The 26,912-nt window shown below is 51.4% G+C and overlaps 1 protein-coding gene across 4 annotated transcripts in view; it reads left to right on the plus strand.

Annotated features, from left to right (window-relative positions):
* Gpr55 (G protein-coupled receptor 55) overlaps positions 1-20,442 on the plus strand; it is a 49,435-nt gene extending 28,993 nt beyond the window's left edge. For 2 of the 4 annotated variants that reach the window (XM_005395405.2, XM_005395406.1), the window contains one exon: positions 17,008-20,442. In XM_005395405.2, the coding sequence (XP_005395462.1) occupies positions 17,016-17,960 (945 nt within the window). In that variant the 5' untranslated portion in view covers positions 17,008-17,015 and the 3' untranslated portion in view covers positions 17,961-20,442. Of the gene's footprint in view, positions 1-445; positions 815-1,092; positions 1,353-17,007 lie in introns of those variants that run through there. The other 2 variants (XM_005395407.1, XM_013519755.1) reach the window with 2 other exon arrangements.
* The last annotated feature ends 6,470 nt before the right edge of the window (positions 20,443-26,912 follow it).

Here is a 26,912-nt window from a genome sequence, read left to right on the forward strand (position 1 = left end):
TCGGGTAGTTTCTATTTCTGTAGACACTCGAAAGTCACAGTACATGCAACTTCTAAAAAACAGCCCATGCCAGGGGCCTTGGAGGGGCCTCCAAGAGCTTCCCGGGCATGGGAATGCACCCACCAGGCTGAGTTTCAGCTCAGACTTTCCTCACTGCCTGCGATCTGTAAGGGTTCCCTGCTGAGCTCAACCAGAACTCTCAGCCCCCGAGATGGGAGACCCTGGGGTCCTAACCATCCACGTAGTCACATGCAGGGGCCCGGCATGCCCGGCCCTCAGCTGTGGTGACTTCCCAGCCCCGCTCCTTTCTGCTCCCCGCCCTAAACTCCCGAAGGGCTACACAGATGTCATGGTGGCCCTTCTCAGCTGCTTGCTGTGCTTGTATGCCCTTGTCTTCCTTCTCTTCCCAAGACTTCCCAGGCCTCCACACACAGACAGACACACACACACACACACACACACACACACATGCATATACACGAACATACATGTTTTTGGCTTTTGGCTGGGCAGGTGCACAGACCCTCCAAGAAGACTGTAGAGTGCATGCCCTCTTCCTGGGAATGTACTGCCCACACCCCACATGCTGGTTCTACCCAGAGGGCAGGGGCCCCCACTGCGTCCCCCCAAAACACCCGGACAGGCTGTGGCTGAGCTGGAGCCCCTTAGGAACCTCTGGCCCCACCCCCTCATTTCACCCCGAGGAAGTTCAGAGCCGCAGAGGGGAAGTGGCTCTGCCCCAGCAGGCAGGTGGCCAGCCCTGGAGGAGAAGTGACATCTCTCAGCTCCCTCAGCTGCACTGGACGGTCCACAGGTAATAGCCTTGAGGCCATTTAGGGAAACTGAGGCAGGGAGCTCTGATCTGAGCTTGCTCTTGTTAGATAGACCCTGGGAGATGTCCCTGAGCCCGCGGGACTCCGTGGGGCTGTGTCCCGCCTGCCCCAGCCCAGTGGGCTGCTCCCTGTGACAGGACAGTGGCAGTCCCCAGGGACGCTTCGTGACAGCAGCAGCAGCAGCAGCAGGCAGACCCGGTTTGTCCCCGACTGTGGTGACATTTTTCTACGAACCCTCTGCTTCCTCCTGATCTGAATCAGAGTTGCGGCGTGAGGTTAGTGCGGGAGCTCCTGTGGGCAGCCCTGGCACTATCCCCGTGGGCTGGCTTACGTGCCAGCGCCCTGCCCAGCCCTGCCCACTCCCTCAGCATCTTGTCAGAAATCACCAAGCACTCTCTGGGATCGTCCTGCAGGCTCTGAGCAAGATGCCTGTGGCGTGTCAGGGACGCCCATGGGAGCTCAGGCCCAGCCACTCACAGCTGTCAAGTCCCTCGTCTCAGTTTACCTCTGTGGAGAATGGTATGATATTGGTTTCCTCCTCACAGGGCTCTTGAACTCAGTAAATGAGGGGGGCTGCTTGTCCCCTGGTGAGCACCTGCCCAGCTGTGTCTGCTGTCATCTACTGATTGCATTTTCGTTGTTGTTTTTGTTTTTTGAGACAGGGTCTCACCATGCAGTTCAGGCTGCTCTTGAACTCAGTGTGTAGCCCAGGCTGGTCTTGAACTCATGGCGATCCTCCTGCCTCAGCCTCCCAAGGGCTGCGATTATAGGTGTGCACACCACGCACTTCTTGAGCCTTAATGCAGGGTCTCTTGGAGAGGCCGGAGGGAAGACGCGGCAGGAGTTAGAACCCTGAAAATCCCAGCTTCATCTTTGACAGTGAGGGCACAGTAGGACGTGTCTGCTGGCCCGTTCTAGACTGGGCTTTGTGCTGCCCTCGACGGTGGGGACTGAAGTGCAGGGTAACAAGGTGCCTGAGATGATGCCCCCCAGCTCCGCGGAGGGCTGGGCCTGCTCCGCCCGCCCTCCTCTCCTTCTTCAGTCTTTCTTCCCGTAGGACTTTCCCAGGGACCACGTTTCATGAGGCTGTGTGAGTTAAAGGTCCATGTCCTGGGTTGCCACCGGACAGCAGGGACATGCCCTGCGGTACAGACTCCTATGGGCCCCCACTTGGCCACACTGGGCAGATGACGTGGGGGGATCGAGGCGTGCGTGTTGGAGAGAAGATGCACGCGGAAGGAGGAGCAGGCGGGCAGGAGCGAGGAGGGCACGGGGGTTCCTTAAAGGCGGACGCTTTGGGGGGCGCTGCCGGGTGGGGGGGGAGTGGGCGGGGCTGACGAAGGCCCAGTGTGTGCGTTGCAGCTGGTCTCTCTCTGCCTGTTGGGCGGGGGGAGACCCTTCACCACGCTGGTCCATAAAACTGGTGCAACGACAGCGTCCCGGGAGCGTGCCCGCCCCCTCCACGGGGCACTCGGCGTGGAGCCAGCAGTAGCGCGAGTCCCCGAGCTGCCCCTTCACCCAGGTCCAGACCTGCCATTCTCCTGCAGTCAGCACCGCGAGACTGTCCCCACGTCCTCTGAGCCTGTGCCTCCTTGCAGCGTGGCCCAGAGGCCCGCGCAGGCGCAGCCTGGTGGGTTATCCCGGGGCAGTGTAGATAACGGCCGCCCGGTAGGTATCTCTACCCAGCTGCAGCCCCGCGCTGCGACGCAAGGGCGCGGACTCAGGGCAGGAGACCGGGTGAGCGGCTTCGGGCTGGGGCAGGTCCCAGGGCCCCCAAACTGCATACCTGATGCAGCACCTGCTGTTCTCTTCCGTGGGGCGGGGGCGCTGCCATCCCCAGGTGGCCCAGATCGGACGCCCGAGTCGATGGGGGCTCTGCATCCCGAAGATGTCCCTGATGTGTGCTCTCTCTGTGGTCCAGGCCCAGGGATGGGGCGGAAGGAAGGCTGGCTTGGTGCTGAGCCTCGCAGCTGGGTTTCAGTGCCTTGAAACCACGCCAGGTGGGCTGGTGGGTTGGGGAGGTTAGGGCACCACGGAGCACAGGGGCCACAGGGCCTTGCACCTGCACGGTCCAAAAGATGACAGGATTGGTAGCACGAGTCAGTGCGGTGAGGCTGGCTCCATGGGCCAGGACTGCAGATGGGACCCCAGGGATCACCCGAGGGAGCCGCGGGAGAACCAAAGCTTGGACTCCAGGTCTCTTCCCCATGAAAAATCACACGCTGGGCATGGTGGTGCATGCCTATTATTCCAGCACTTGGGAGGCTGAGGCAGGAGAATCACCACAAGTTCAAGGCCAGCCTGGGCTACATAGTGAGTTCAAGGCCAGCCTGAACTGCATAGAGAGAGCCTGTCTTAAAAACAAACAAAACCAAACCAAAAGCCAAGGTGAAAAAGCACGCAACAGTGATATATTTGAAGAAGATTTTACTTCGGGGTTAAAAACTAACAAAAGCATCCTCTGGGAAAGACACTACCTCCTGTGTGAATTTCCTCTGCCACATCCTGCACACACAGGTCTCCATCGCTGCTTGTATCCCCCTGGCAACAGGGAGCTCACTACGTGGCAAGGCCACGTCTTCTGATAGAGTCACAGGTCTGCTCGTGGAAGCGCTGACCACGAGCATATCTTGACCACGAGCTGACCACGCAGCATGTCTTGGGCGTGGGTTTCCGTCTGCGGATCAGCAGCGCCCCTGTGCTGTCTGCCTCTTCCTGTGTCGTGGTCCCCGGCTTCGCAGCGTGCAGCCCCTGCAGCCAGCCAGCCCACGGTCCCAGGGCAATCAGCGCCCCACAAGCGCCCTGTTCCTCTTCTACCTTCTCTCGGGGTAGCCTAGGTTGCCTCACTTTCTTGTTTACAGGAAAAAATGCCCAGAAATTCCCGTTTTCATTTCAGCTGTGGCTGCGTCGGATTCGGGGCGCAGATATTTGTTCCTTCCCAATATTTCAGCAGCTCCCTCCTGGTTTGGTCTGTGACTCACGCGCTGTTTAAGAGGCTGTGGGAGAGATTGCCTAGAAATGCCCACCGCGCATTAGTAATATCAAGAAGCTGCAGCAGAGCAGTTAGGCTGATAAAGAGCCGTTTTCTCTGTGGTCTGAGAACGCGGAGTGGAAAATGGCCTTTGCCTTTGACGACGTCGGCCCCTGAAACGGGATCAACTTTGTGAAAGACTTTCTCTTCTACAAAGCACATTCCCTTGTGGAATGATCTCGCTCTCCACTCGATCTGCATGTTTTCCTTATTAGCTGCACTGCCTGAATGTCTACTTTCCCTGTCTAGCTGATCGATGATATTGTAAGAGGGCAGCACTGCAATTATCTTTCCATTGTGGTTCACTTTTTGCATTTCGGCATGTTCCCACCACGTACTGCTCCGCTGTGCTCTCTGGAACACAAATTGCAAGTTTACGTTCTCTTAAAACTTTTTTTTGGCTTGTTTCTTCATGTTCCTTAACTTCTACTGTGGTAGAGTCTCCCTAAACTTCTCAAGTCTTTTCCCTACGAAACTCTGTCTTGTTGGATCCCCTGCATTTCTAGACATGCCCGCTACACCACAGATTAGTCACCATTTTGCCGTTTTTGTTTCTCTGTTTTTCATCCTGACGAAAGATGCTTGGATTTTAAGAGAATAGGTGCCCTTTTGATAAGGCTTATTAATGTGAAATTTTAAAATAACATTTGTATACACCTCTATGGAGTTGCTCCTCTTTCTATATTGAGATGTTGCGATTTTCGTTTTCAGTTTCTATTATGAATTTTCTCTTCTTTTTGTCCCTTGAAGGTAGGTAAGCTAATTTAACCTAAATATCCCATTTGAAAAATGAAGTTTGGACTTCTACATTTGTTTATTTTTACTGATTGCTCACCAAACTTTGGGAGGTTATAGTTTGGATACTTTTCTTTATATTTCCCCTCCTCTTCACTGTCAGCCTGTCATTTCATGTCTTTTTGTTGGTTGGTTTGTCTTTTTGAGATAAGGTCTCGCTCTGTAGTCCAGGCTGGCCTCGAACTCAAGGTGATCCTCCTGCTTCAGCCTCTTGAGTGCTGGGATTACAGGTGTGCGCCACCATCCCCGGCCAAAGCGTTCATTTTTGACCCGGCAAGATTATGCCTCATCAGCCGGTTAGCTCAACACATTTCATTGAATTTTGTGTAAACTTCACACCTTGCTGTACCTCAAACCCACACCCGGCCACACTTTGTTTCTTTGCTATTTAAGGGAAAATCTAAAACAATTCTTATTTTCTCCCAGCATTTGATATAATTTTTAAAGAAACAAACTGTTTTTGTCTTCATGTGTCTTATGATATCATTAGAAAAGTATATAAAAATTGAGAGGAGAAGATAACAGATGTGAAAATCACCTACCAACTCGCTGCTAGAATGCAAAACTGTTCGGTATATGGAAATTTTTTTCTAGGTTTTTTTCTTCTGTGCGTGGGTTTTTCAATCATAGTTAAAATCATTCTGAATGTATAATGCTATAGTTTGGGGTTTTTTACATAACCTAGTCAGCATAATCATAACGCAGAAGAATTTTCCATTGAGTAGATTAACCCCGGTGAGATCAACCTCTTGTTGGTATTTAAAAAGTATTTACATAGTTTTTGTTGCTAGAAAAAAAAGTACCAAAGTAAACATATTTTTATGTATGGTTTCCTTTCTTTTGCTTACTTTACTGAAGGTGAAGTCTAAGAATTATTGTATAGAAAGCTGATGCAGTGTTTCCGGTGATTTTTTAAATGACCGAACCCCAGACCTGTTCTAATAATGGGCACCTACATGCATCTGCATACCAGTAACTGTTTCACTGGGCCTGGTCCCGCTTCTTTGCTAAGTTTGAGGCGTAAATGCTTTTATCTCTTTTTCAGTCCTCTTCTGGGGACTATCTTTGTCCTTTGCCTGTTTGCTTATGTAGAGAAAGAGCATAATTTAACATTTTGCAAGTGTTTTGCTTCTTCCAGTGTATTATTTGATTTTTTGTTGTTGTTGTTGGTTTTTGTTTTTTGTCTTTTTGAGACAGGGTCTCACTATGCAGTTCAGACTGGCCGTGAGCTCACTTTGTAGCCCCGGCTGGTCTTGAACTCACAACAATCCTCCTGTCTCAGCCTCCTGAGTGCTGGGATTACAGGTGTGCACCACCATGCCCGCTCTTGATGTTTCATTTTTTAACAAAAAAAAATTTCTATTTTTGTTTAGTCAAATCTGTTTCTTTTGCATTTGTTTGTTTGTTTGTTTGTTTGTGACATGGTCTCCCTACGCAGTGCAGTTTGGCCTTCAGCTCACTTACATAGCCTAGGCTGGCCTTGAATTTATGGTGATCCTCCTGCCTCAGCCTCCCAAGTGCTAGGATCACAGGTGTGCACTACCACGCCTGGCTTGTTTTGCTATGTGATCATTCTAAATTAGCAAAGAGCTTTTTCCTCCAGTGTGTTTTATAAACAGATTTTCTATTAAATTTTCATTGTATTATTTTATTGTTTGAGTTTTTTGAAATGTAATTCCTTAATGAATTTAGAATGTCAGTCACTGTGTGGTATGAGATGAGGATCTAAGTTTTTACCACAGAACTGTTCAATGATAGTCTCAGCATAATTTATTGACTAAAGCTGGGGCTACCAAGTGAGCTCAAGGCCAGCCTGAACTGCACAGAGAGACTCTGTCTCAAAAAAGACAAAAAAAAAAAAAAAAATTATTGACTAAGCCTTCCTTTTTTTTTTTTTTTTTTTCTTTTTCTGAGATGGGGTCTCCCTATGCAGTTCAGGCTGGCCTTGAGCTCACATTGTAGCCCAGCTTGGTCTCAAACTGGCAACGATCCTCCTGCCTCAGCCTCCCAAGTGCTGGGATTACAGACATGCACCACCAGGACCAGCTCTGCCTTCCTTTTATATTGTTAATTTTTCTTGGGGGGATGCCTTCTTTCTTCTTATTTCTATTAAATGTCTTGGTGCCTTGTTCGGGGCTTCTGAGTACAATGTCAATGTCTTTATTATTTTACCATTGAATACAAAGTTGCTGCACTGTGAGCAGACTACCCTTTATCATGTGTAGAAAGTATTTTTCTCTTTTTTGATTTTTTTGCCTTTTATTTGAGGCAGGGTCTGTGTAGTGCAGCTTGGGCTTAAACTCATGTTATAGCCCAGGCTGGCCTCGAACTCACAGCGATCCTCCTACCTCAGCATCCAGAGTACTGGGATTACAGACGTGGGCCACCACGCCTGGTAAAAAAAGTATTTTTTTTATTCTTTCATTTAAATAACTTTTGTGAAAAAGTATGGTTGATATAATCAGATGGTTTTTCACTTTGCTTTAGTGATATGATTCACAATATCAACAGATTTCCTGGCACTGAAATTATCTTACATTTCTGTACTTCTCAGATTTAGTAATGATGTTTTATAATTTCAATGTCCTGAATTCTATCTAGTAATATTTTAATTAGAGTGATTATATATATGTATATCTATACACATGTATATAACTATACATATATCTATACATATGTATAACTATATATAATACATATGTGTATATATAACTATATATTTGGGAGTTTGCCTATGTATAAACTATATATGTGTGTGTGTATATATATATATATATAGTCACAATTGCATTTAAGCAATAGTTTTTCCTCTGTCATGTTTGCTAGTTAGCTAAGTTTGGTGGTAGACAGTCATTAATATCATCTTAGGTTCTGAAATAGTTCATACAATATGGGAATTATCTATTGCTTAAAAATTTGCATTGAGGGGCTAGGGGTGCAGCACAGTGGTTCAAAAGTGCCTAGGGCTGTGTTTCATTCTAGCCCCAAAAGAAAAAAGAAGGGAGGGAAAGTCAAGGGGAGGGGAGAGGAAAAGGGGGAAGAGAGGAGACAGAAGAGGATGAGGAGGAAGAGGAAGGCTATTTTAAGAGTAGAGTAACCAGGCTGGGGGACGTAGCTCAGTGGCACAGCATCTGCCTGGCAAATACAAGGTCCTGAGTTTGATTCCTGGTACAAAACAAAAAAAGAGTATGGTAATTTTTTGCTAACCTTCTCAGTGTCTTTCTTGATTATTGGCCTATTAAGACTTCAGTTTCTTGTGTCAACTCTTGTATCAATTGTGGTGAGTTGGATTCTGTCCCCAAATCGTTGATGACATCAAAGTCTACGAGAGGGTTGGTACCAGGCATGAGGCAGTTTCTACTCCTTTTGGCCCCTGCCAGCTAAGCTTAACCTCTTCGTTCTACGTGTGGTCATTTACGTCTTCTTTCTTGGACATGGTTAGAGGTGTGCATTGCTTTGTGTACTGCTTCTGTCCCCAAAGAACCACCTATTTTTTTGTTTTGTTTTGTTTTTTTTTTGGTCTTTTTGAGACAGGGTCTCACCGTGTAGTTCAGGCTAGTCTTAAATTCACTTTGTAGCCCAGGCTGGCCTTGAACACACAATGATACTCCTGCCTCAGCCTCCCGAGTGTTGGGATTACAGGCATGTGCCACCATGCCCGGCCAAGAACCACCTATTAAATTCATTGATTCTGTTATTTCCTCTTAACTAACTCATTTATTTCTGATTTTATATTTATAATTTTTTTGTGATTTCCTGAAACTTTTTTTTTTTGGGTCTTTTTGAGACAGGGTTTCACTGTGCAGTTCAAGCTGGCCTTGAGCTCACTGTGTAGCCAAGGCTGGATTTGAACTCACGGTGGTCCTCCTGCCTCAGGCTCCCGAGTGCTGGGATTACAGGCATGCACCACCACGTCTGGCCTCCTGAAACATTTTTGTCCTTTTTCCCCTGTCCTAAATGTTCAAGCGGAATGCTTAATTCATTGGTTTATTCTCCCCACCCTGCAAAAATAAATTAAAGCAGTTAAAGTGCTGTATTTATCTCACAGAACAGTTTCAGCTGCATCCAGTGAATTTTTAAAAATAGTCAGCCCAAACCGTGGGTGGTGGTGCACACCTGTAATCCCAGCACTCGGGAGGCAGAGGCAGGAGGATCCTTGTGAGTTTGAGGCCAGCCTGGGATACAAAGTGAGTTCAAAACTAGCCTGAACTGCATAGTGAGACCCTCTCTCATAAAAAATAAATAAATAAATAAAATAAAAATTAAAAAAAATAGCCAATCTGAAAAGGATTTTTGATTAAGTATCATAAATTTTGTTCCATAGTTCTTATTTTATTTTTAAGTAACCAGCTATATTTTTTATTTGCTAGGTTTTTGTGTCTCTGGTCAGAGAATAAAGCCAACATAATTTCTGCCTTTTTTTCTTTAATGTGAGGTTTTGTTCTTGCTGGTAAAAAATTCATTTTGGTAACTGTTCATTTGGCAACTATTTTTTGGATATATGAAAAGAAATGAATTATCTATTTGTCTAAAACCAAACCCTAAAACTTAAAAAAAATCCTAAAACATTAAGTAAATTATATTAATAGTATGTAATTATATTGTAATTATATGTAATTTTATGTAATTATATGTCCTAATTTATATTTTTTACCTGATTTATTCCAATCTATAGTATATTAAAGTTGCCCACTACTTTTATTTTGCCAGTGGCTGTATGAATTAGATTTTACTTTATGTGCCTTTTTTTGAGACAAGATCTCACTGTGTAGTCCAGGCTGGCCTTGAACTCATGCAGCCCAGGGTCTCAAACTCACAGCGATCCTCCCGCCTCAGCCTCTCAAGTGCTAGGATTAGAGGCATGCACTACCATGCCCAGTTTAAATGTCTTTGTACAGGGTAATCCCATGGATAAGATTACTATACAGTATTGGCCTTCACAACTGTGTTTTTCTTTCATTAATAGGAAATAACTCTTAATCTTGGTGAGTGAGTTTATTCTCAATTACTACAGCACTCTGCGTGTATATTGCTACCTGAGGCTTCTCTTTATATTTGGTTTATCATTATGGGACTTTTCCACTGAAAATTGTTGTGTCATTTCAATGTGCCCTTTATAAGAGTGGAATTGAATTATATTTCTTAATTGAACTGAGTATGTTGGCAACAGAAGTTTGCCTTTTTTATTTATTGTTATATTTCAATGCTTAGTTTTTTTCTCTATGGCCTTTACTCCTTTGCTATCTAGTCCAATGTTTTCATTTATTTCTTTTAATCTTTGAGGATTTCAAAGACACATCCTTTCCTTAACAGTGCTTAGTTTAAAGGGTTTGTTTTGGTACCGGGAATAGAACTCACAACCTTTTGCTTACCAGGCAGGTGCCGTGCCACTGAGCTACATCCCTGGCCCAAGCCTAGTTTAAGATTTAAAAAGCTGACACTTACGTATTCTGTAATCATTACAACACAAACAAGCAACAACAAAAGAAACTTGCGGTGTTCTGCAGCACAGCGGTGTGACTGTAGTCTGTAATAACCCACTTTCTATTTTATGAACTCTGGAAGGGAGGAGCTGGAAGCCTCCACACATAAGGAATGATAGACAGGGAAATTTAACGGCCCTGGTAAGACATGTGCACGCTGCGTGCATGTGTTGAAATACCACATCGTGCAGGGTGTGGTGGGAGAAAGGAAGGTGCCCAATTCTACTGCTTTGTTCAAAATGGAAGTGGGCCGGGCGTGGTGGCGCACCCCTGTAATCCCAGCATTTGGGAGGCTGAGGCAGGGGGATCGTTGTGAGTTCGAGACCAGATTGGGCAAAAAAGTGAGCTCAAGGCCAGCCTGAACTGCATAGTGAGACCTCAAAAAACTGCATAGTGAGTCTCAAAAAGCCAAAAAAAGGAAAAAAGAGTTAGAGATCAAGTGGATTAAAAAACAAACATTTGATTCTCTTTGTGGGCTATTAGTCATACAGCCTCGCCCTTCTGCCCCACCCAACTCCTCTCAGCCCCACCTCTGTGCTTTCCTCTTTGTGAATTTACCTGTGGTTTCATAGCAGCCGCTTATCCGCAGGGCACGCGTTCCAGCCCCCGTGGACGTCCGAAGCCTTGGGTGGCACCGAGCCCCATGCCCTTGTTTTGCGTGCCTGGCGTCTCGTCTCTCCTCGCGGCTCCGACGATCTCTTTCACTGGCCTGTTCCCCTCACGGTGCTGTACTCGTCACTGTGTTTGTCTCCCATGAATTCTCCTTTCACGGTTTCCTGCGGTTAGCACTTGCTTCCAAGCCCTCCAGCTCCATGTCCCCGCTCTGCAGCCTGTCATTCTCTCTGTCCCTCTCTTTTTTTCCTTTTTAGACAGGGTCTTGCTATGCAGTTCAAGCTGGCCTTGAGCTCACTTTGTAGCCCAGACTGGCCTCGAACTCAATGATCCTCCTGCCTCAGCCTCCTGTGTGCTGGGATTACAGGCATGCCTACCATGCCGGCTTGATCATCTCTTGCAGTCTAAAATTGGAGGGAATTTCCAGAAGCCACACTTACATGAGAGTGGGTTTCCGTACTCCCCAGCTCTGAGCCCTGACCTGGCTGCCCTGGAAATTCTTCAGGCTGTGCACCTCCTTTAACCTCTTCCATGTTACCGTTTTGTAGAGCGCGTTCCCAGGAGCCTGGCTTGGTTGGTCTCAGATGCTTGCAAAGCTCTGTATTAGCAGCATTAACGATGGCGCAGACATCTGGGAGAGGTTTTCTTTCCATAAATTTTGCATGAACCCTGCCCCTCATCTTTATTGTTCTCCTTTTCTCTGTGGTTCAGTTCAGCGCTGCCCCTCGGGCTCCAGGCTGCTGGGGGCCAACAGAGGGCAGCCTGGCACTGCAGCTGTGACCACGGACGACTGCGGGGGCCCAGGACCCCGCCCCATTCAGTTCTCTGCTCTTCCTGCTAGGAGGCTGGGATTGGGCTCCCTTCAAGCCCTGTAGAAAAAAACAAAGTCACCCATCCCTGTGAAGAAAGGTGGCTCATCATAGAAGGCTCTGCCAGGCGGGCAACCGGAAAGGTCCCCGATGCTGCCTGTGACACTAACTGGATCCCAGTATTCACCGGAGGAAGCATCAGAACGGCTCGCGGGTGGTCCGGCAGGAGAGCCCGCTGCTGGGAGCACTGGGGGTACACAGCGCAGCTTGGCCCTCCAGACCCCCTGTGACACTGACCCTGAGCCCCACTCAGCGCCTGAGCCCGGCAGAGCGGCCAGTCCTGGGTGACCCCTGTTCCATGCGGGACTCCTGGGACAGGAAGTGGTGGCTCATGGAAGCCCGTGAGTTGGGCAGGACTTCTCAGAGCTCCCCACTGCTTCCACGGGGTCAGACCTGTGGCTTCCTACCCTCTCCTGCTCCTCTGAGCCGAACCAGGCTGTGGGTGTCCAACACCATCCTGCTACCTGCCTCTCAGAGGACTTGAAGGGACGCGGCCACCCGCCGCGTGGCTGGTGGAGTGGTGTGGAGCCGTGGTTGCCATGGCAGGCGGCCCCGGCAAGGTAGGCGGAGGTCACCCCCACACGTGGGGACAGGTGCTTCTCATGGCCCGCCTCCCGGGCTGCCAGTTCCTCTCTGACTGCAGCCTGAGTGCGTTTATGCCTTTTGCTCTTACCCCGGCATCATCCCTGATTTTTATTTTTAAAGATTCTCTGAAAAGTCTTTTCCTAGACCTTCAGAGGGAATGCAGAGGATTAATATTTCAGGCTCTCTGTTCTTTCTGTTGTTTTTTTGTATTGTTTTGTTCTGATTTTTGTTTTTGGTACCGGGAATCGAACTCAGGTCCTTGCACTTGCCAGGCAGGTGCTTGTGCCACTGAGCTATATCCCTGGCCTCTCTCTGCTCTTTCTGCCAGTAGCTGGAAGTATTTTTTTTTTTCAACCTAATTTCTTTCTTTCCTGGCCCATAGAGTGAGCGCTATCTCAGGCCTCAAAGATTCCCAGGTGAGAAGCTTCCATTTGAAGTCGGCCAGCGATGCCCGCATGCCCTTTAGGGTAGACAGTCCGACCAGAGTCTGACGGCCACATCAGGTCTGTTCCCCACACGAGCTCCTGCTGCAGTCAGAGCACACACATCCCAGCGTCCTAGGTTGTTTGCTTCTGGTCAGGGCGTTTTTCTCCCTTTGTTATTATGTTTTGTTCTTTCTAATTCAGCCATATTTGGGCTTGGGTTGGTCTTTGAGCATATTTTATATTTCACTTTATTTATTTTGATTTTTGTGAGACAGGGTTTCACTATGTAGTTCAGGCTGGCCTTGAATTCACCACTTAGCCCCGGCTGGCCAAGAACTCTCAGCAATCTTCCTGCCTCAGCCTCCCCAGTGCTGGGATCACTGGCATGCGCCACCACACTCATTCATCCAGGGGTTCACCTGAGCATGACCCGGCCCCAAACACGCGGCCTGAGGGCCCTGTCTGTGGTTTTTTTTTTGGTGGGGATGTTGTTGAGTGTAAACTTTGTGCTTCTCTTTCCTTTCTTGGTTTTCCGCTGCTGTGACTTCTCCAAGCTTCCTGCTCTCTCTGTTGTCACAGGGTTCATTTAGACCTGCACTGCACTGGGGCTTGCTTTTTCCCTGGGATAAAACTTACCTGTGGCTGCCTTGTTACCCCGGCTAGTCTCTGAGACAGGCCCATGGGTATTTGGCGTGTTTCACGTAGAGGAGGCAGGCTGGCGTCTGCGCCTACGCTCGGTGCCCCTAGTAGAAACAGTCGAGCACAGGGCCTGCGTCTGGGACCCGCCTCACCAGAGATTCCAATGCACAACCCCAGGGGGTGCTGTTCCACACCTGCGGGACCCTAATCCTTTTTTTTTTTTTGGGACCAGGAATCAAACTCAGGACCTTGTGCTTGTCAGGCGGGCACTGTGCCGCTGACCTGTATCCCTGGCCCTGGGACCCTAATCTGTGAGCACCAGGAGATATTTCCCCCTAGGTCCCCGAGAGAAGTGCACATACAGGCAAGTGCAGACTCAGAAACCACCACCTCAAACAGCATACACGAAATGTTTAGCGCGGAGCACCTATACGTCCGTAAACACCTATCTAATACATACTTTTCTTTTTAATTAAGGCAATGCACTTAAAAATGCTGGAATTGTCTCTTACCCTAGGTTCCCTAGGGAGCTTAATGATGGGAAATAATAGCAGGATGGGAATTCTCAGCAATAACTATGTAGCAAAGATGTAAGTCTCAGGGACATTTATTGTGGAATTTTTGTTTCTTAGTTAAACATTAAGCTCATTAATAAGCTACTGGCTAGATGAGTTATGGTACTGCCACACAATGGAATACAATACAACTGTTAGACAGAACAAGTAGTACTGGGTACTTGGGATGGAGGCTCAGGCCTGTAATCCCAGCACTCAGGAAGCTGAGGCAGGAGGATCTATGTGAGTTCAAGGGCAGTTTGAGCTACATAGTGAGTTCGAGGCCAGCCTAGACTACAGAGCGAGACTCTGTCTCAAACAATAAAAAAGAAAAAGAAGGGAGAAGGTGGAAGAAGAAGAAAGAGGAAGAGAAGGAGAAGGAGAAGAAGAAAAAGGGAGTAAGGAAGGAAGAAAGGAAGAGAAAAAATTGCATCATGTACACAGATATGGAACAATTTCCAAGAAGCATTGGTAAGCGAAAACCAAGGACTGCAACAGTAGGTGTAATATTTCCAAAATTTGAGCCAGGCATGGTGGTACACGCCTGTGATCCCAGCACTCAGGAAGCAAAGACAGGAGGATCACTGCAAGTTCAAGGCCAGTCTGAACTACGTAGCGAGACCTTGTCTCAAAAAACCAAAAAACAAAACAAATATAAACAAAAAATCCAAAACTCTAAAGATATCCTATGTATGCACGCATGCAGATGACACACTCGGGAAAATTTCGGGGAAAAAGATGCAAGAGCGCGTAACCATGGCCGCCTCTGGATGGTGCAGCTCAGCCGCCAGGATGCGGGAGGCTGGCAGTCTTCGGCACATTCTCTTGTACTGTTTGAATGTCTTATTGTGTGCACGGACTATTTCTTAGTTCGAAAAACCCAGTGTAATACTCTAAGCTGTGAGCAATCACTGCACGGCCACCAAGGCAGGGTTCTCCGGAAACAGATTCTGTGCGTCTCGGGGCCCCGCAGGCCAGGCACAGCTTTCTTTGCCACCCAGGCACCTGGCACTGGCGTCTGGGACCTGTCCCTTGAGGAAAGGACGGAGAGGAGCAGGGGCAGCTGAGAAGGGCCGTGTTTGAATTCTCTTCCCAGCAGCGCTGGTTCTGGAGGTCTGCGTTGAGCACCCCATTTTGATCCCGCCTGGGACACGTCCCTGCGCAGCCGCACTGCCTGCCTCGCTCCTCCGTGCTACTGTCCTACCTGTCTAAAGGCCTGTCCCGGCCCTGGCCAGACCTCAGGCCCTTACCCCGCACTCTCCGGGGCTGTCATTTCTTCCACGGCCTTCCATTTCCTGCCTGGATTTCTCTCTAGGGTGACAAGAGGCAGCAGCGGTTCCAGAACTTCAGATCTTTACAGGAAGGAAGCCAAGCAGAGATGCATTGCTTGGGTCAGGCATCTGTCCCTGAGCCGCTAAACAAGCCACTTCCTGTGTGGGGAAACGTGGTACAGTGGTCCCCACAGCCAGGGGTGGAGTCGCCTCTGCTCACCTCCAGGGAGAGTGGGTGACGACAGCAGCAGGGACAGTGGACAAAAGGGGCCGAGCCTTGGAAGCAGCGTTGGGATCCCTCTTCATGCAGTACCTGCGCGGAGTCCTACCTGGTTTTCACGTTTTCCATGAAATTCTCTTGCTCTGCTTAAACCCGTTTGGGTCAGGGTTTCTCTTGTTACTGCTTTCAACAGGGGTTCTGAGTGAAGGCAGGGAGAGACATTCACATATAGAAGGGTCCCATTTTTTGAGGAATATGTGTGTCAGCTAGGTGTGGTGCCACCACATCTGTAATTCCTGCACTCAAGATGTTGAGGCAGGAGTATTGAAGTGAGTTCAAAATCAGGCTAACTGGTCTGGTGGCGTAGGCCTATAATCGCAGCACTCAGGAGGCTGAGGCAGGAGGATCATTGGGAGTTTGAGACCAGCCTGGGCTACATAGTGAGCTCAAGGCCAGCCTGAACTGCACAGTGAGACTCTGTCTCAAAACAAACAAACAAAAAAAAAAGGATCAGGCTAGACTACATAGTGAGTTCAAGCCCAGCCTGAGCGACATAGACCGTGTCTCAAAAAAATGTGTGTGTGTGTGTGTGTGTGTGTGTAGAAAAAGACAATGAAGCCAAGAGTGATAGTGCACTCCCATATGTAATCCTAGTACTCTGGGAAGCTGAGGCAGGATGATGGCAGGTTTGAGCCCAACCTGGGCAGCTTAGCTACTGAGCAATACCTTGTCTCAAAATCAAGAATAAAAACAGGGCTGGGGTGCAGCTCAGTGTGAAGGCCCTGGATCCAGTCTCTAATATAGTAACACACTGAGAGAGAGAGAGAGACAGAGACAGAGACAGAGAGAGACAGACAGACAGAGGACAGACAGAGAGAGAGGGAGAGAGATAGGGAGAGAGAGAGGGAGAGAGAGAAATGAGCCTGAGATGATATGCAGACAATCCCCACCAACTTGCCATAGTTTGACTTATAATTTTTCAACTTTAAAATGGTGAGAACATGTATCCAAACAAATGTTGTTTTACACTTTCAGTACTTTATTCAACAAAGGGCTGGGGATATAGCTCAGTGGTACAAGCACCTGCCTGGCAAGTGCAAGGTACTGAGTTCGATTCCTGGTACCAGGAAAAAAAAGTAATTCTGCTTTATTCAACAAATAAAGCTGCATGAGCTACTCAACACTCACCTATAAAATAAGCTTCCTGTTTGATGGTTTTGCCCGATGGCAGTCTAAGGCGTGGGTAAGTGTTCCCTGCATGTCTAGTGTGGCCTAGGCTGAGCTGTGCTGCTCATAGGTAAGTGCATCTAATGTATTTTTTAAGTTCGTTTTTGTTTCTTTGAGACAGGGTGTTGCTATGTAGCACAGCCTGGCCTCAAACTCACAGCAATCCTCCTGCTTCAGCCTCCCAAGTGCTGGGATTACAGGCGTGCACCACCACTCCCGGCTCAAATGTATTTTCTAAGTTTTGTACCTTATGAGGGGTTTATCAGAATAGAACACCACTGTAAATCGAGAACATCTGCATAAGCAGGTAACAGTGTCTGCGCTAGGGCAGCACGGTGAGGGATCGGTCTTCGGCTCTGTGTTGTCTCCTTGTGATTGAGTGAGCATGAGCTGCTGTGCGGGGCACGTGTCCTCCACGCCAGCCACGTGGTCTGAGTCCATCACTTCTGCCTTGACCTTGCAGGGGGGAACATGAGCCAGCACAACGCGAGCAAGAACTGCTCGTTCGGCGACGTGGACGATCTGATGAAGAACGTGCAGATGGCCGTCCACATCCCCACCTTCCTCCTGGGCCTGCTCCTCAACCTGCTGGCCATCCGTGGCTTCAGCAGCTTCCTGAAGAAGAAGTGGCCCGGCTACGCGGCCACCTCCATCTACATGATCAACCTGGCTGTCTTTGACCTGCTGCTCGTGCTGTCGCTCCCGTTCAAGATGGTCCTGTCGCAGGTGCGGACCCCGTCGCCCGCCTTCTGCACGCTGGTCGAGTGTCTCTACTTCATCAGCATGTACGGCAGTGTCTTCACCATCTGCTGCATCAGCCTGGACAGGTTCCTGGCCATCCAGTGCCCGATGCTGGTCAGCCACCTCCGGTCCCCCACCAAGACCTTCGGGACCTGCTGCGTCATCTGGGTGCTGGTGTGGACGGGGAGCGTCCCCATCTACAGCTTCCACGGGAAGGTGGAGAAGTACAGGTGCTTCCACAACATGTCCGACGGCACCTGGAGCGCCAGGGTCTTCTTCCCCCTGGAGGTGTTTGGCTTCCTCCTGCCCATGGCCATCATGGGCTTCTGCTCCTGCAGAAGCATCCGCATCCTGCTCGGCCTTCGGGACTGCAACCACAGAGCCTGCATCTGGACCATCGCCACCAGCCTGGCCGTCTTCGTGGTCTCCTTCCTTCCCGTCCACCTGGCTTTCTTCCTGCAGTTCCTGGTGAGGAACGGCTTCATTGTGGAGTGCAGGGCCAGGCGGGGCATCAGCCTGTTCTTGCAGTTGTCCATGTGTTTCTCCAACGTCAACTGCTGCCTGGATGTTTTCTGCTACTACTTCGTCATCAAAGAGTTCCGCGCGGACATCGTGGCCCGCCGCCTGTCGCGGGTCCAGCTGGTCCGACAGGACACCATGATTACCAGGGGCTGAGGGAGGGAGAACGCCCCCTTCCCGTGTCCCCGAGAGACATCCTGTTCCGGCTGGTGTCCCTCCCCTTCGATGCCCACTGAACACCACCTTTGCTCTCTGCACCCAAAGACCCGGCCACACTGTCTGGGCGGCCGGATGTACATCGCCTGGCACGTGGGCTTTGCTGGGAACCTAAGGGCCGGGCGGATTCTCCGATTCTAGGTCCAGAAAAGTAGGAAGCAGAAGGCTTGAAAAGGATGCATCTGAAAAACGCTGTTTTCCCACTGTCCCATCCCTCTGTTTGATTAGAATATTCTGCAGAGACAGAGGAGTTTGGGAAGTCTGTCTCCTTCGGGCCTCAGAAAGGCTCGGGAGGAAGCTGACCCTTCCCATGGTCCAAGGACACGGAAGGGCTGATGTGGCTGTGTGGGCCGGGCCATGGGGGAAGTGCTGGGCACGTGTAGGTCAGTGTGGACAGAGTGGAAAGGCGTTAGCGATACCCTGGAGCCACCGGTGGCCAGGACGTCTCTGGGGGAGGGAAGGAGGCGGGGCTGGAAGTGGACAGCGCCTCTCCCTTTGCCACTGCGGTGTCTCACAGGGGGTGCTGGCGCTGTGCCCATCCTGAACACACTCAGCTTCCTGACTTGGACAGAGTGGGAAATTGCTCCTCAGACCTGGCACGAAGACGGAGAGAAAGAACCCATCTTGACTAGGGGCACCCGTGGCAGAATGAAGGAAGTGTCTGTCCCGCTCCCCTGGGTCCTGTCTGGGCAGCTGGCACTGGTGGCCTTGCCTGGGAAGCTGTCCTCTCTGGTGGCCGGCAGGGAGGAAACAAGTGAGCCTGAGACAGACAGCGAGGGGCTTCGGCAGTCCCGGGAGGGGCGCTGTTTGGATCCATCCATCCACTCCGGCCCCGCTGATGCTCTCGGTGGGGGCGGTCTTCCGGTGACCAACTGTCCGGAGTGAAGGGATTCAGAGGGTAAATTTCAGGGTGGTTTGCGCGAGTGGGACGAGAAGAAATCAATGAGACAATAGGCACAGGGCTAAGGTTTCAGGAGGAAAAGCAACTGAGACTGACCTGGAGGATGAGAGGCTCAGCTGAGGGCCAAGGGGGGGTGCCGGGGGGTAGCTGAGGGGGAGAGAGGGCAATCTAGGTAAGACCTAGGACCTGCCTCTCGAGGGGCCAGGGAGGAGGAGGAGGGGAGAGGGACTGGCCGGCTGCCACGAGGGCAGTGGAGACGGACGGGGTGACCAGGAAGGGGAAAGGGAAGGCTAGTTCCTGTCCGAAACCCTCCCCCCAGACTGAGAGCCATCGAAGGGCAGGGGCGTCCCAGCTGCCCCCTGTGGCAATGCTCGGCGGCGCTCTAGGTGGCTGGCAGGAAAGGTAAGGGAGAAGGTGGCACAGAGGCGTAGAAGCGGGTATGGAGGAGTCTCGCGTGCAGGACCAGAGCTCCAGGAACCGCAGCCACAGCCAGGGCTCTGCAGACCCGGGGGAGGCCCCGCCCCAGCCCGCTGCCCCCAGCCCGGACACCCCTCTCCCTGCCTGCGGGCTGCGCTAGCCCACGGCCATCCTGGACAGGGACACCGGCTGGGTCACTCTGTGAAAGCCAGACTGCCGCGTAGAACAGGGCACCTTGTGGGCTCCACGGTGTAATGGTGAGCACCGTGGACTCCGAATCTAGAGCAGGCACCTGGGGCTGGTTTGGGTGAGAGCGGGTGGGTGGGGCTGGGGGGGACCCCTCCCATCCGGTTTCTCTCCGCCTGGGGCAGAGCTGGGAGCCATCCTCGCAGCACTGAGAAGTGTCGCTCGTGCACACTTGAGCTCTCTGCGTGCTTAGGGCCTGGTGGGCTCTGAGGAGCAAAGGCCCAGCGGCCCCGAGCGTCCACCCATGTGACGTTCAGGCGGAAACCTTGTCTGTGCAGGGTGACTCTGTCCACGACAGTCAGGGGACCCCGAGAGCAGAATCATCACGGCAGAACTGCAAAGGTCAGTCCTTGGAGGGGTCCGGCAGCTTGAGCCGGATGTGGTGACCATGGACCCCCGGCCCATCTCGGAGCAGTGTGGTCCCTTCTCCTCCTCCTCCCCAGGGAACTCCTGGCCCGAGGAGCTGCGGAAAGGACACAGGTCCAGATTACAGGCGTGTGGCTGCGCTACAGCAAGGTCCAGACCCGGGGCCACAAGCAGCAGTCGGCTCGCAGTGCCGGAGGGGGCGGAGGGTCAGTCAGGGTCAGGGTTGGGGTCGGGGTCAGAGCAGAGGGCCCACCCTACAGCAAATGCCAGCCAGTGAGGCGGGAAACTGGAACCTGGTCTTGGAAAAGGCTGAAATCCCTGCTTGCTAAAGCCATGAAGGAGCGAAGCTATCGTGTGACTGTAAATGTGACCTAATTTATACTCCCAGCCCGGAAAACCCCGGGATGCGCCTGCAGTATGTACATCCCTGGAACCAGCACAATCACTGGAAAAACAATGCTGCTGATCTGATTGACTCAATAAACAGATTTGTACATCACAGTGTGAGCTTGTCTTGGGCTAACTTTCCGGCTCCAGAGAAGAGCTGCGTTCGGACAATCCGGGTCCTTTCAGCGGCCCGGATGCTGACTGTGAAGCTACAGGGCGCGTCCTGGAGCAGGTTAAAGCTCAGCCTTCCTCTGGACTCCTCCCAGGGGAAGCTTGTAGGTGTGGAACCCTTGGTAGGTGTGACCTGCTGGCTTCTGGCCCAGGCCACCCCTTTCTCCTGAGGCCTGTCTCCCCCAGATCTAAACTCAGCACAGCCATACGCTGGCTGCCGGGGCTGATCTGGGACATCCTCCCTCCTCGACACTCATTTTCTGTCCATCCTCGAGGCACTGACTGGTGCCCCGGGTCCCCGAGGAGGATTTGACGTGGAGGAGGCCAGTCCACGTGCAGCGCTGCGTTTGCCAGCTGTGTCTCCCGCCCCTCCTCCGGGCACCCATGGAGCTGAAATCATTACTTTAATGCCGTGTAGTGGCCGCGGGATACCAGGAACATCCACGTGTAAGCTTTCACCCTGGTTTCGAGTTGTCACGAGTCAGCAGTCATTGCAAAAACAGTTAAGTGACTGAGGCCCACTGGGCCATTGTAGAGACTCGTCGGGGTGGAAAGGCTTTGGCTCATGGACCCTTGAGCAGGAAGCTGGGGAGCTGCCTGGGTGGGTGTGAGGACAGCGAGCGTCCCCAGGCAGGGAGAGAGAGGCCCCCTAAAAGCAACTGCGTGGGACTCCACTGCACTGTCCCCCACGCGCCCCAGAGAGGCGGCCATGCTACGTGGGGCCCCGGGGAGAGCACAGCCCTGAGGAGGCCACTCTGAGAACCCCTCTGAGGCGGGCCATGACTCAGACACGCATCAGTGCTGCTCGGGCCGGCGCGGGGTGGCGCTCTGACACCGTCTCCTCTCACTTGGCCTCTGGGGCGCGTCTCTCTGGGGAGCCCGTGACAGAGCCATGACGGACACTTGAGGGCGTGGGGACTTTAGAGCAGATAGTGGCAGCCTGGAGCTGGGAGCTGAGGGTCACAACCCACGTCTCGCCCCCAGTCAGCCGGTGTCCGCTGCCTATGGGAGCCTACACGGCGAGGCGGGTGGCTGCCCAGCTGCGGGCCAGAAGCTGGGGGAGGCAGTGTCACAGGCACTGTCACTTCAAAGGGACCTGGGGGAGGGGCTCTGAGTTCACCTTGGTGGCTCAGGCAGAGCCTCTGTTCTGGGGCTGTCACCATGAGTGCAACCAAAGCACGTCTCTCCAGGTGTAGCAAGTCACGCACAGGGCGGTTTAGGGCGATCTGCAAAGGGCACGACCTCTGAGAAGCCCCTCTTCATGCAGGTGGCCGAGGACTGTACGTCTGCGCTTGTGCGTGTGCATGCATGCACACACAGATGCACACACACACACACGCACACACACAGACACACACAGACGCACACACGGTTCTTTCTCCTTCACGCCGTGTCTCACAGGTCACAGACCTTGGGAAGGATGTGCAGGACCGGACCAGATCTGCCTAAACCCAGACAGTTCAGGTAGCCAATTCTCAGTTGGCGAATTTCAGACCCACTGAACCTGGCTTAGCGAAAACAGTGATGTCGTCCACCCCGAGACCAAGCTGTAGGCCCTGGAGGAAGGTGGGGTTCCCTTGAAGGGCTGGGGGGAGGCCTGTAAGCCAGGGGCCCTGGGTGGTTAAGGTTGGCTCCAGAGGCCTGGCCTCAGGATAAGGCATGTCTCAGATGCTCCGGGAAGTACTGGGCAGTGGGGAGGCCGCCTGCCCCCGGGGTGGACTGGACACTGTGGGGCACCGCGTTCTCCAGGAGCCGCCTCCTGCAGCAGGAGTCAGCTGCGCTTTCCCTGCTGTTTTCTTAAACCTTTGGTACCAGATTCCGGTGGCGGTGGGCAGGCAGGTGTGCGCTGCCAGCGCAGATGTGAACCGAGGTCGGGCACCTGGAAACGCTTGCGGAAGGGAGCCAGGTGGGTGCACGGACCCTGTCTCAAAACAAAAAAGGAAAACAATCCCCCAAACCAAACAAACTAAGAAAGAGAGAGAGAGAAAGGGAGGAAGGGGAGGCAGGGAGGCTAGGGTGGGTCAGGGAGCTGAAGGAACCAGAAGGCTGGCAGAGGCCTCGGTGCCCTTGGAGATCTCTCGCTCCCAGTGCAGCAGGAGCAGGGCAGGGAGGTTGGCCACCAGCTGGGCTGGGCAGCCAGAGGCAGCCCCTGGAAGTGAGGAGCCCCTCCTCCTGCAGGAGCCTGTGGACCTCCAGGGACAGTGCTTTTACCGGCATGGAGTGATCACTGGGGATTTAACAGGAAACAGAATATATCGAAATACAGCCACCGCTGCACCACTGCACACTTTATTTAGGCATTGCGGAACAAGGTCTAGCGACAGGGCTGAGAACTATCACAATTAGTGATAATCAGGAATGCCACTCGGAAATCTCTGCAGCAACTGTGGTGTGATGTGAAAATTCTGTGCTATCCACCGGCCGTGGGCACCGTCTGTACCACCATGGTGCGGCGTCCTGGTACGGAACGGAGGGGCAGGCTCGCTTCCGTGCAGGTCAGTGGAGGCGAGTGTGTAGTGTTTCCCCCCAGCAAATTCATGTCCCCACAAACCCTGCTCTTGATCCCCAGGATAGGAACTCCTGGTTAAGGCAGAGATGTGAGGACACTGGGAGCAGGAGCTCTTCCTCTGGAAGGAGGATCATCTGTGCCACCCCCCATTATACCAGTGTGGCCCACCAGGGTTCCATTGACTTGCCCTTGGGGTTTGGGCCAACTTGGGACTTTGGCTTGTGGGGCTTGGCCTGTCTCTGCTGGAGTGCCACCCTGGAGGGTAAGGAGCCCTGGGCTTGTATAGATCAACATCGGGCCAAAGCAAAATCCCTCCACTCTCACCCTCCGCTGATCTCCTCCATGCAAAGTGCGGGTCCCTGTCCAGCTGTGCCCGGACGACCTGAGGAGCAGGGGCCCCTGAGGTTGAGCCCATGGGGGATCTTGGCCCATGCACTGCTCTCAACTCGAAGGTAGAAGCCTGGAGCCAGCATGGACTGTGGCTAAGATTGGACAACCACGGCCAAGACAAGCCGCCCCACCCCCGCGCCACGCTTCGGGCTGGAAAGAGTTGTAAACATGAACCTAGACCACCGCGGGCATCCCAGGCTCCTGCGAGAGGCTGAGCGTCAACAGCGACACCTTGTGACAGCATGGAGAACCACAGCCGGGGGCTGGTGGGACTTTCTCCTTCCAGGGTGAGCAAGCAGAGCCGACCTCCCCCTTGGCCTCTTCGGCTAAGGAAAGCCCTGGGGCTTTTGGGTACTTCGGGGGTAACCTCCCTGCTCCAAAGACACATTAGAGGCTAAAGAGATGAAAAATTATTCCATAGAGACTTGGGAATAAAACTACTTCAGTCCTGTGGGCAGGTTATATTTTAAGCACAGATGCTTGACTTTGACTTTGACTTTGATTACTTTTATTCTCTTCAACAAATTTGAGGAAAATATATCTGAAGAGAGTAGGATAATGAGAGCTCTGAAGAGACTGACAGTATGGGTGCTTCTTCCTAGCCAAGAGTAATATGAAAAGTAACCTGTATTCGTTTAAACCATGCGTTAACTGCACATTTTATGATGTATTATAAAAACTGAATGGTTCCTTTTGGTAAGGCTATTTATTTATAGGTGCCAGGAAATAACTCTTTGAAACCTGCCTTAACAGCCTTTTCTTTTGCTTGGAGAAGGGAAATAAAGATGAACGAAGGAATATTTCCAGAAAAAAAAAAAAAACTTTCATAAGGCTGTGATCCAGTTCTTAGGTGTGTATACTTTTTAACATCCTAGGAATTTTTTTTTTTTTTTTGTGGTCTTTTTGAGGCAGGGTCTCGCTATGCAGTTCAGGCTGGCCTTGAGCTCACTTTGTAACCCAGGCTGGTCTCGAACTCGAAATGATCCTCTTGCCTCAGCCTCCCCAATGCTGGGATTACATGCGTGTGCCACCACGCCTGGCTACATCCTAGGAATTTAATAGAAAAAGCAAAATGTTTTCCCAGTTGCAGTCTGCTTCAAGGAATTGCTCCTGTTCCCTTTTGTTGCTGTGAAAATCAGTTGGGAATTAATTATAATTTGAGAAAAAAAATTATCCAAGAAGAATTAAAGCAAATGTCTAAAAAATTGATGTAAACGTCTAAACAAATCTTTCATTTTGACAGTGTGATGTATAATGAAAGAACGACCCTGGTAAATTGTTATAAACTGATAAAATGTCACAAGCAGTTCAAAAAACAGAAGTGACCATTTATAGATCACACAAGTGACACGGTTGTCTTAATACGTATTTATTATTATTATCACTGTCTCCTCCCACGATTACTGTCCCAGGTCCCACTCCCAGAAGCCGACCTGACCTAACCTATGAAAGTTCTCGGGGGCCCCGTTGGCATCCCATAGAGCACCCCCAGACTCACCCTCTGCTGGCAGATGCCGCCGACACAGCTGTCCTCCTGCAGACTGGGTCCGTTGCCTCACACAGTCAAAGAATGAAATCCCGGAAGAAAGGAGGTTACAGGGGAGGAGTCTTCTGGAAATAGAACAAGAAAAAGAGCTCCAAGTGTGGGTCCAGGAGAACCCAGCGGTGGGGTGCTGAGTTCCTTCTCTGTCCCGGCCTTGCACAAACGAGCAGAAGCGGAGCTTGTTAGGTTACCGAGTGGTCACCTGGCCCAGGGGCTCCTAGTGCCGGTTTCAGAGGAAACCGGTTTACTGTGCATTTCTAAATCTCTCCAGCTCCGCCCAGAGGAGCTGTCCACTGCTGGGAAGAAGGGTTGGTACCTGCCCACTCTTACCCCAACATGGATCCCTTTCCCTGTGTTTGCTTTTACGGTTCTAAGCTCCACTAGCCTGCGAGGCTGACTTCGCCGGCTCTGTCTTAGGCCTGTCCCTTTGACACCGCTTTGCCATGACCCTGAATTCAGTTTCCCCTCCTCCCTGCATCCTTCAGTTCCTCTTCCCCGCTGCTTCCCAGCCAACACACTGCCCTCTCTTCCTGCTCTTTATCACATGGCCATTCTTCCCCCTAGAGATGTTTGCATTGAAACTAGAAGCAAAGCTGCCATTCAAAGGACTGGAGAGGGCTGGAGATAGCTCAGTGGTACAGCGCCTGCCTGGCAAGCACAAGGGCCTGAGTTCAGTTCCCGGTACCAAAGCAGAACAAAACAAAATCAAAGGAATGGAGAGAGGAACCCTTGTAGAAATGCCCCCGGTGCCTCTGGCATTGGCTGCGCAGCTACTAAAATTATTCTAGGCAGCTAAGTTAGATAGAAATGAATACACAGTCAGAGAGGGCCTGGGCTCTCAAGGAAGTCAGCACAAAGGTAAAGACATCAGAATCGTGGCCGGAGGCGCATCTGAAGAAGGCCAGGCCCAGCTAGAGATGCAAAGGCCAGGTCTCCGTGCCTCCCTCAGGGGTAAACAGTAACTTGAGATTGCACTGTAACCAACACCACCTTGTCCGGTGTGTCCACAGAGGCTTCCGTAGCCCAGGTGGTGACCAGACCTCCGAACCCATCCCTTTCCAAAAAGGCTTTTGTTCTCCCCAGATCCCCTTGCTGTGTGGCTCACTTCCCTATTGGGTCTTTTTTTTTTTTTTGAGACAGGGTCTCACTCTGCAGTTCAGGCTGGCCTTGAACTCACTATGTAGCCCAGGCTGGCCTTGAACTCACAGTGATCCTTCTGCCTCAGCCACCCGAGTGCTGGGATTACAGGCATGCGCCACCATGCCTGGTTTGGGTGATTATTATCTAAGTGGCTGTACTTGTAATCCTATTGATTGACGGTACTCTGACCCACACTGGATCCACGCTGCAGCTTTGCTGTTTACATTCCCCCTGTCAGAGGGCCTGGGTGCCAGCCCTCTCGGGACCCCTCCTGGAAATCCAGGAACTGTTTTCTCCTCATTTCCAGCGAAACTCTCCGAACTTCTTCCTTTGCTTCGTGAATTCCTTGATATCATGGAACCACGATCTCCGATCTCGGTACAGGTGACGTAGAATGGGTTGGGAGTTACTTTCTCCTGTATCAAAATCAGCAAAGATGGGCGAGGGGCGGCGCCTGGCGCTGAAGCAGGTGCCTCTCGGCAGAGAGCGGGCCAAGGGTACCCTCTACACTGCTGTGTGTTCAGGAAATTCGCTCACAGCTTCTAGCCTTGTGTCAGTTGTCCTTTACGTAGAAAAGCAATCTGGGTGCTTGGGCTCAGAACACAACACACCAAAATGAATCCAAGCCGCTCCCATTGTCCCTGCTTTTCCCTTCCGGTGTCGGGCGGGGCAGTCTGCACACTGCCCTTGACGGCCCGCCGTCCCCCAAGGAGGAGAGCAGTGGCCTCCCGCCGCTCCCTAGGGGTTTCATGAACTAAACCCCAGGCAGGCAAAGACCCAGGTCTGTGGACGCCCACACAGACCTGTCACACGCCGCCGCCC

Source organism: Chinchilla lanigera, unplaced genomic scaffold (assembly GCF_000276665.1).
Source record: "Chinchilla lanigera isolate Chin_1 unplaced genomic scaffold, ChiLan1.0 scaffold00052, whole genome shotgun sequence".
NCBI lineage: Eukaryota > Metazoa > Chordata > Mammalia > Rodentia > Chinchillidae > Chinchilla > Chinchilla lanigera.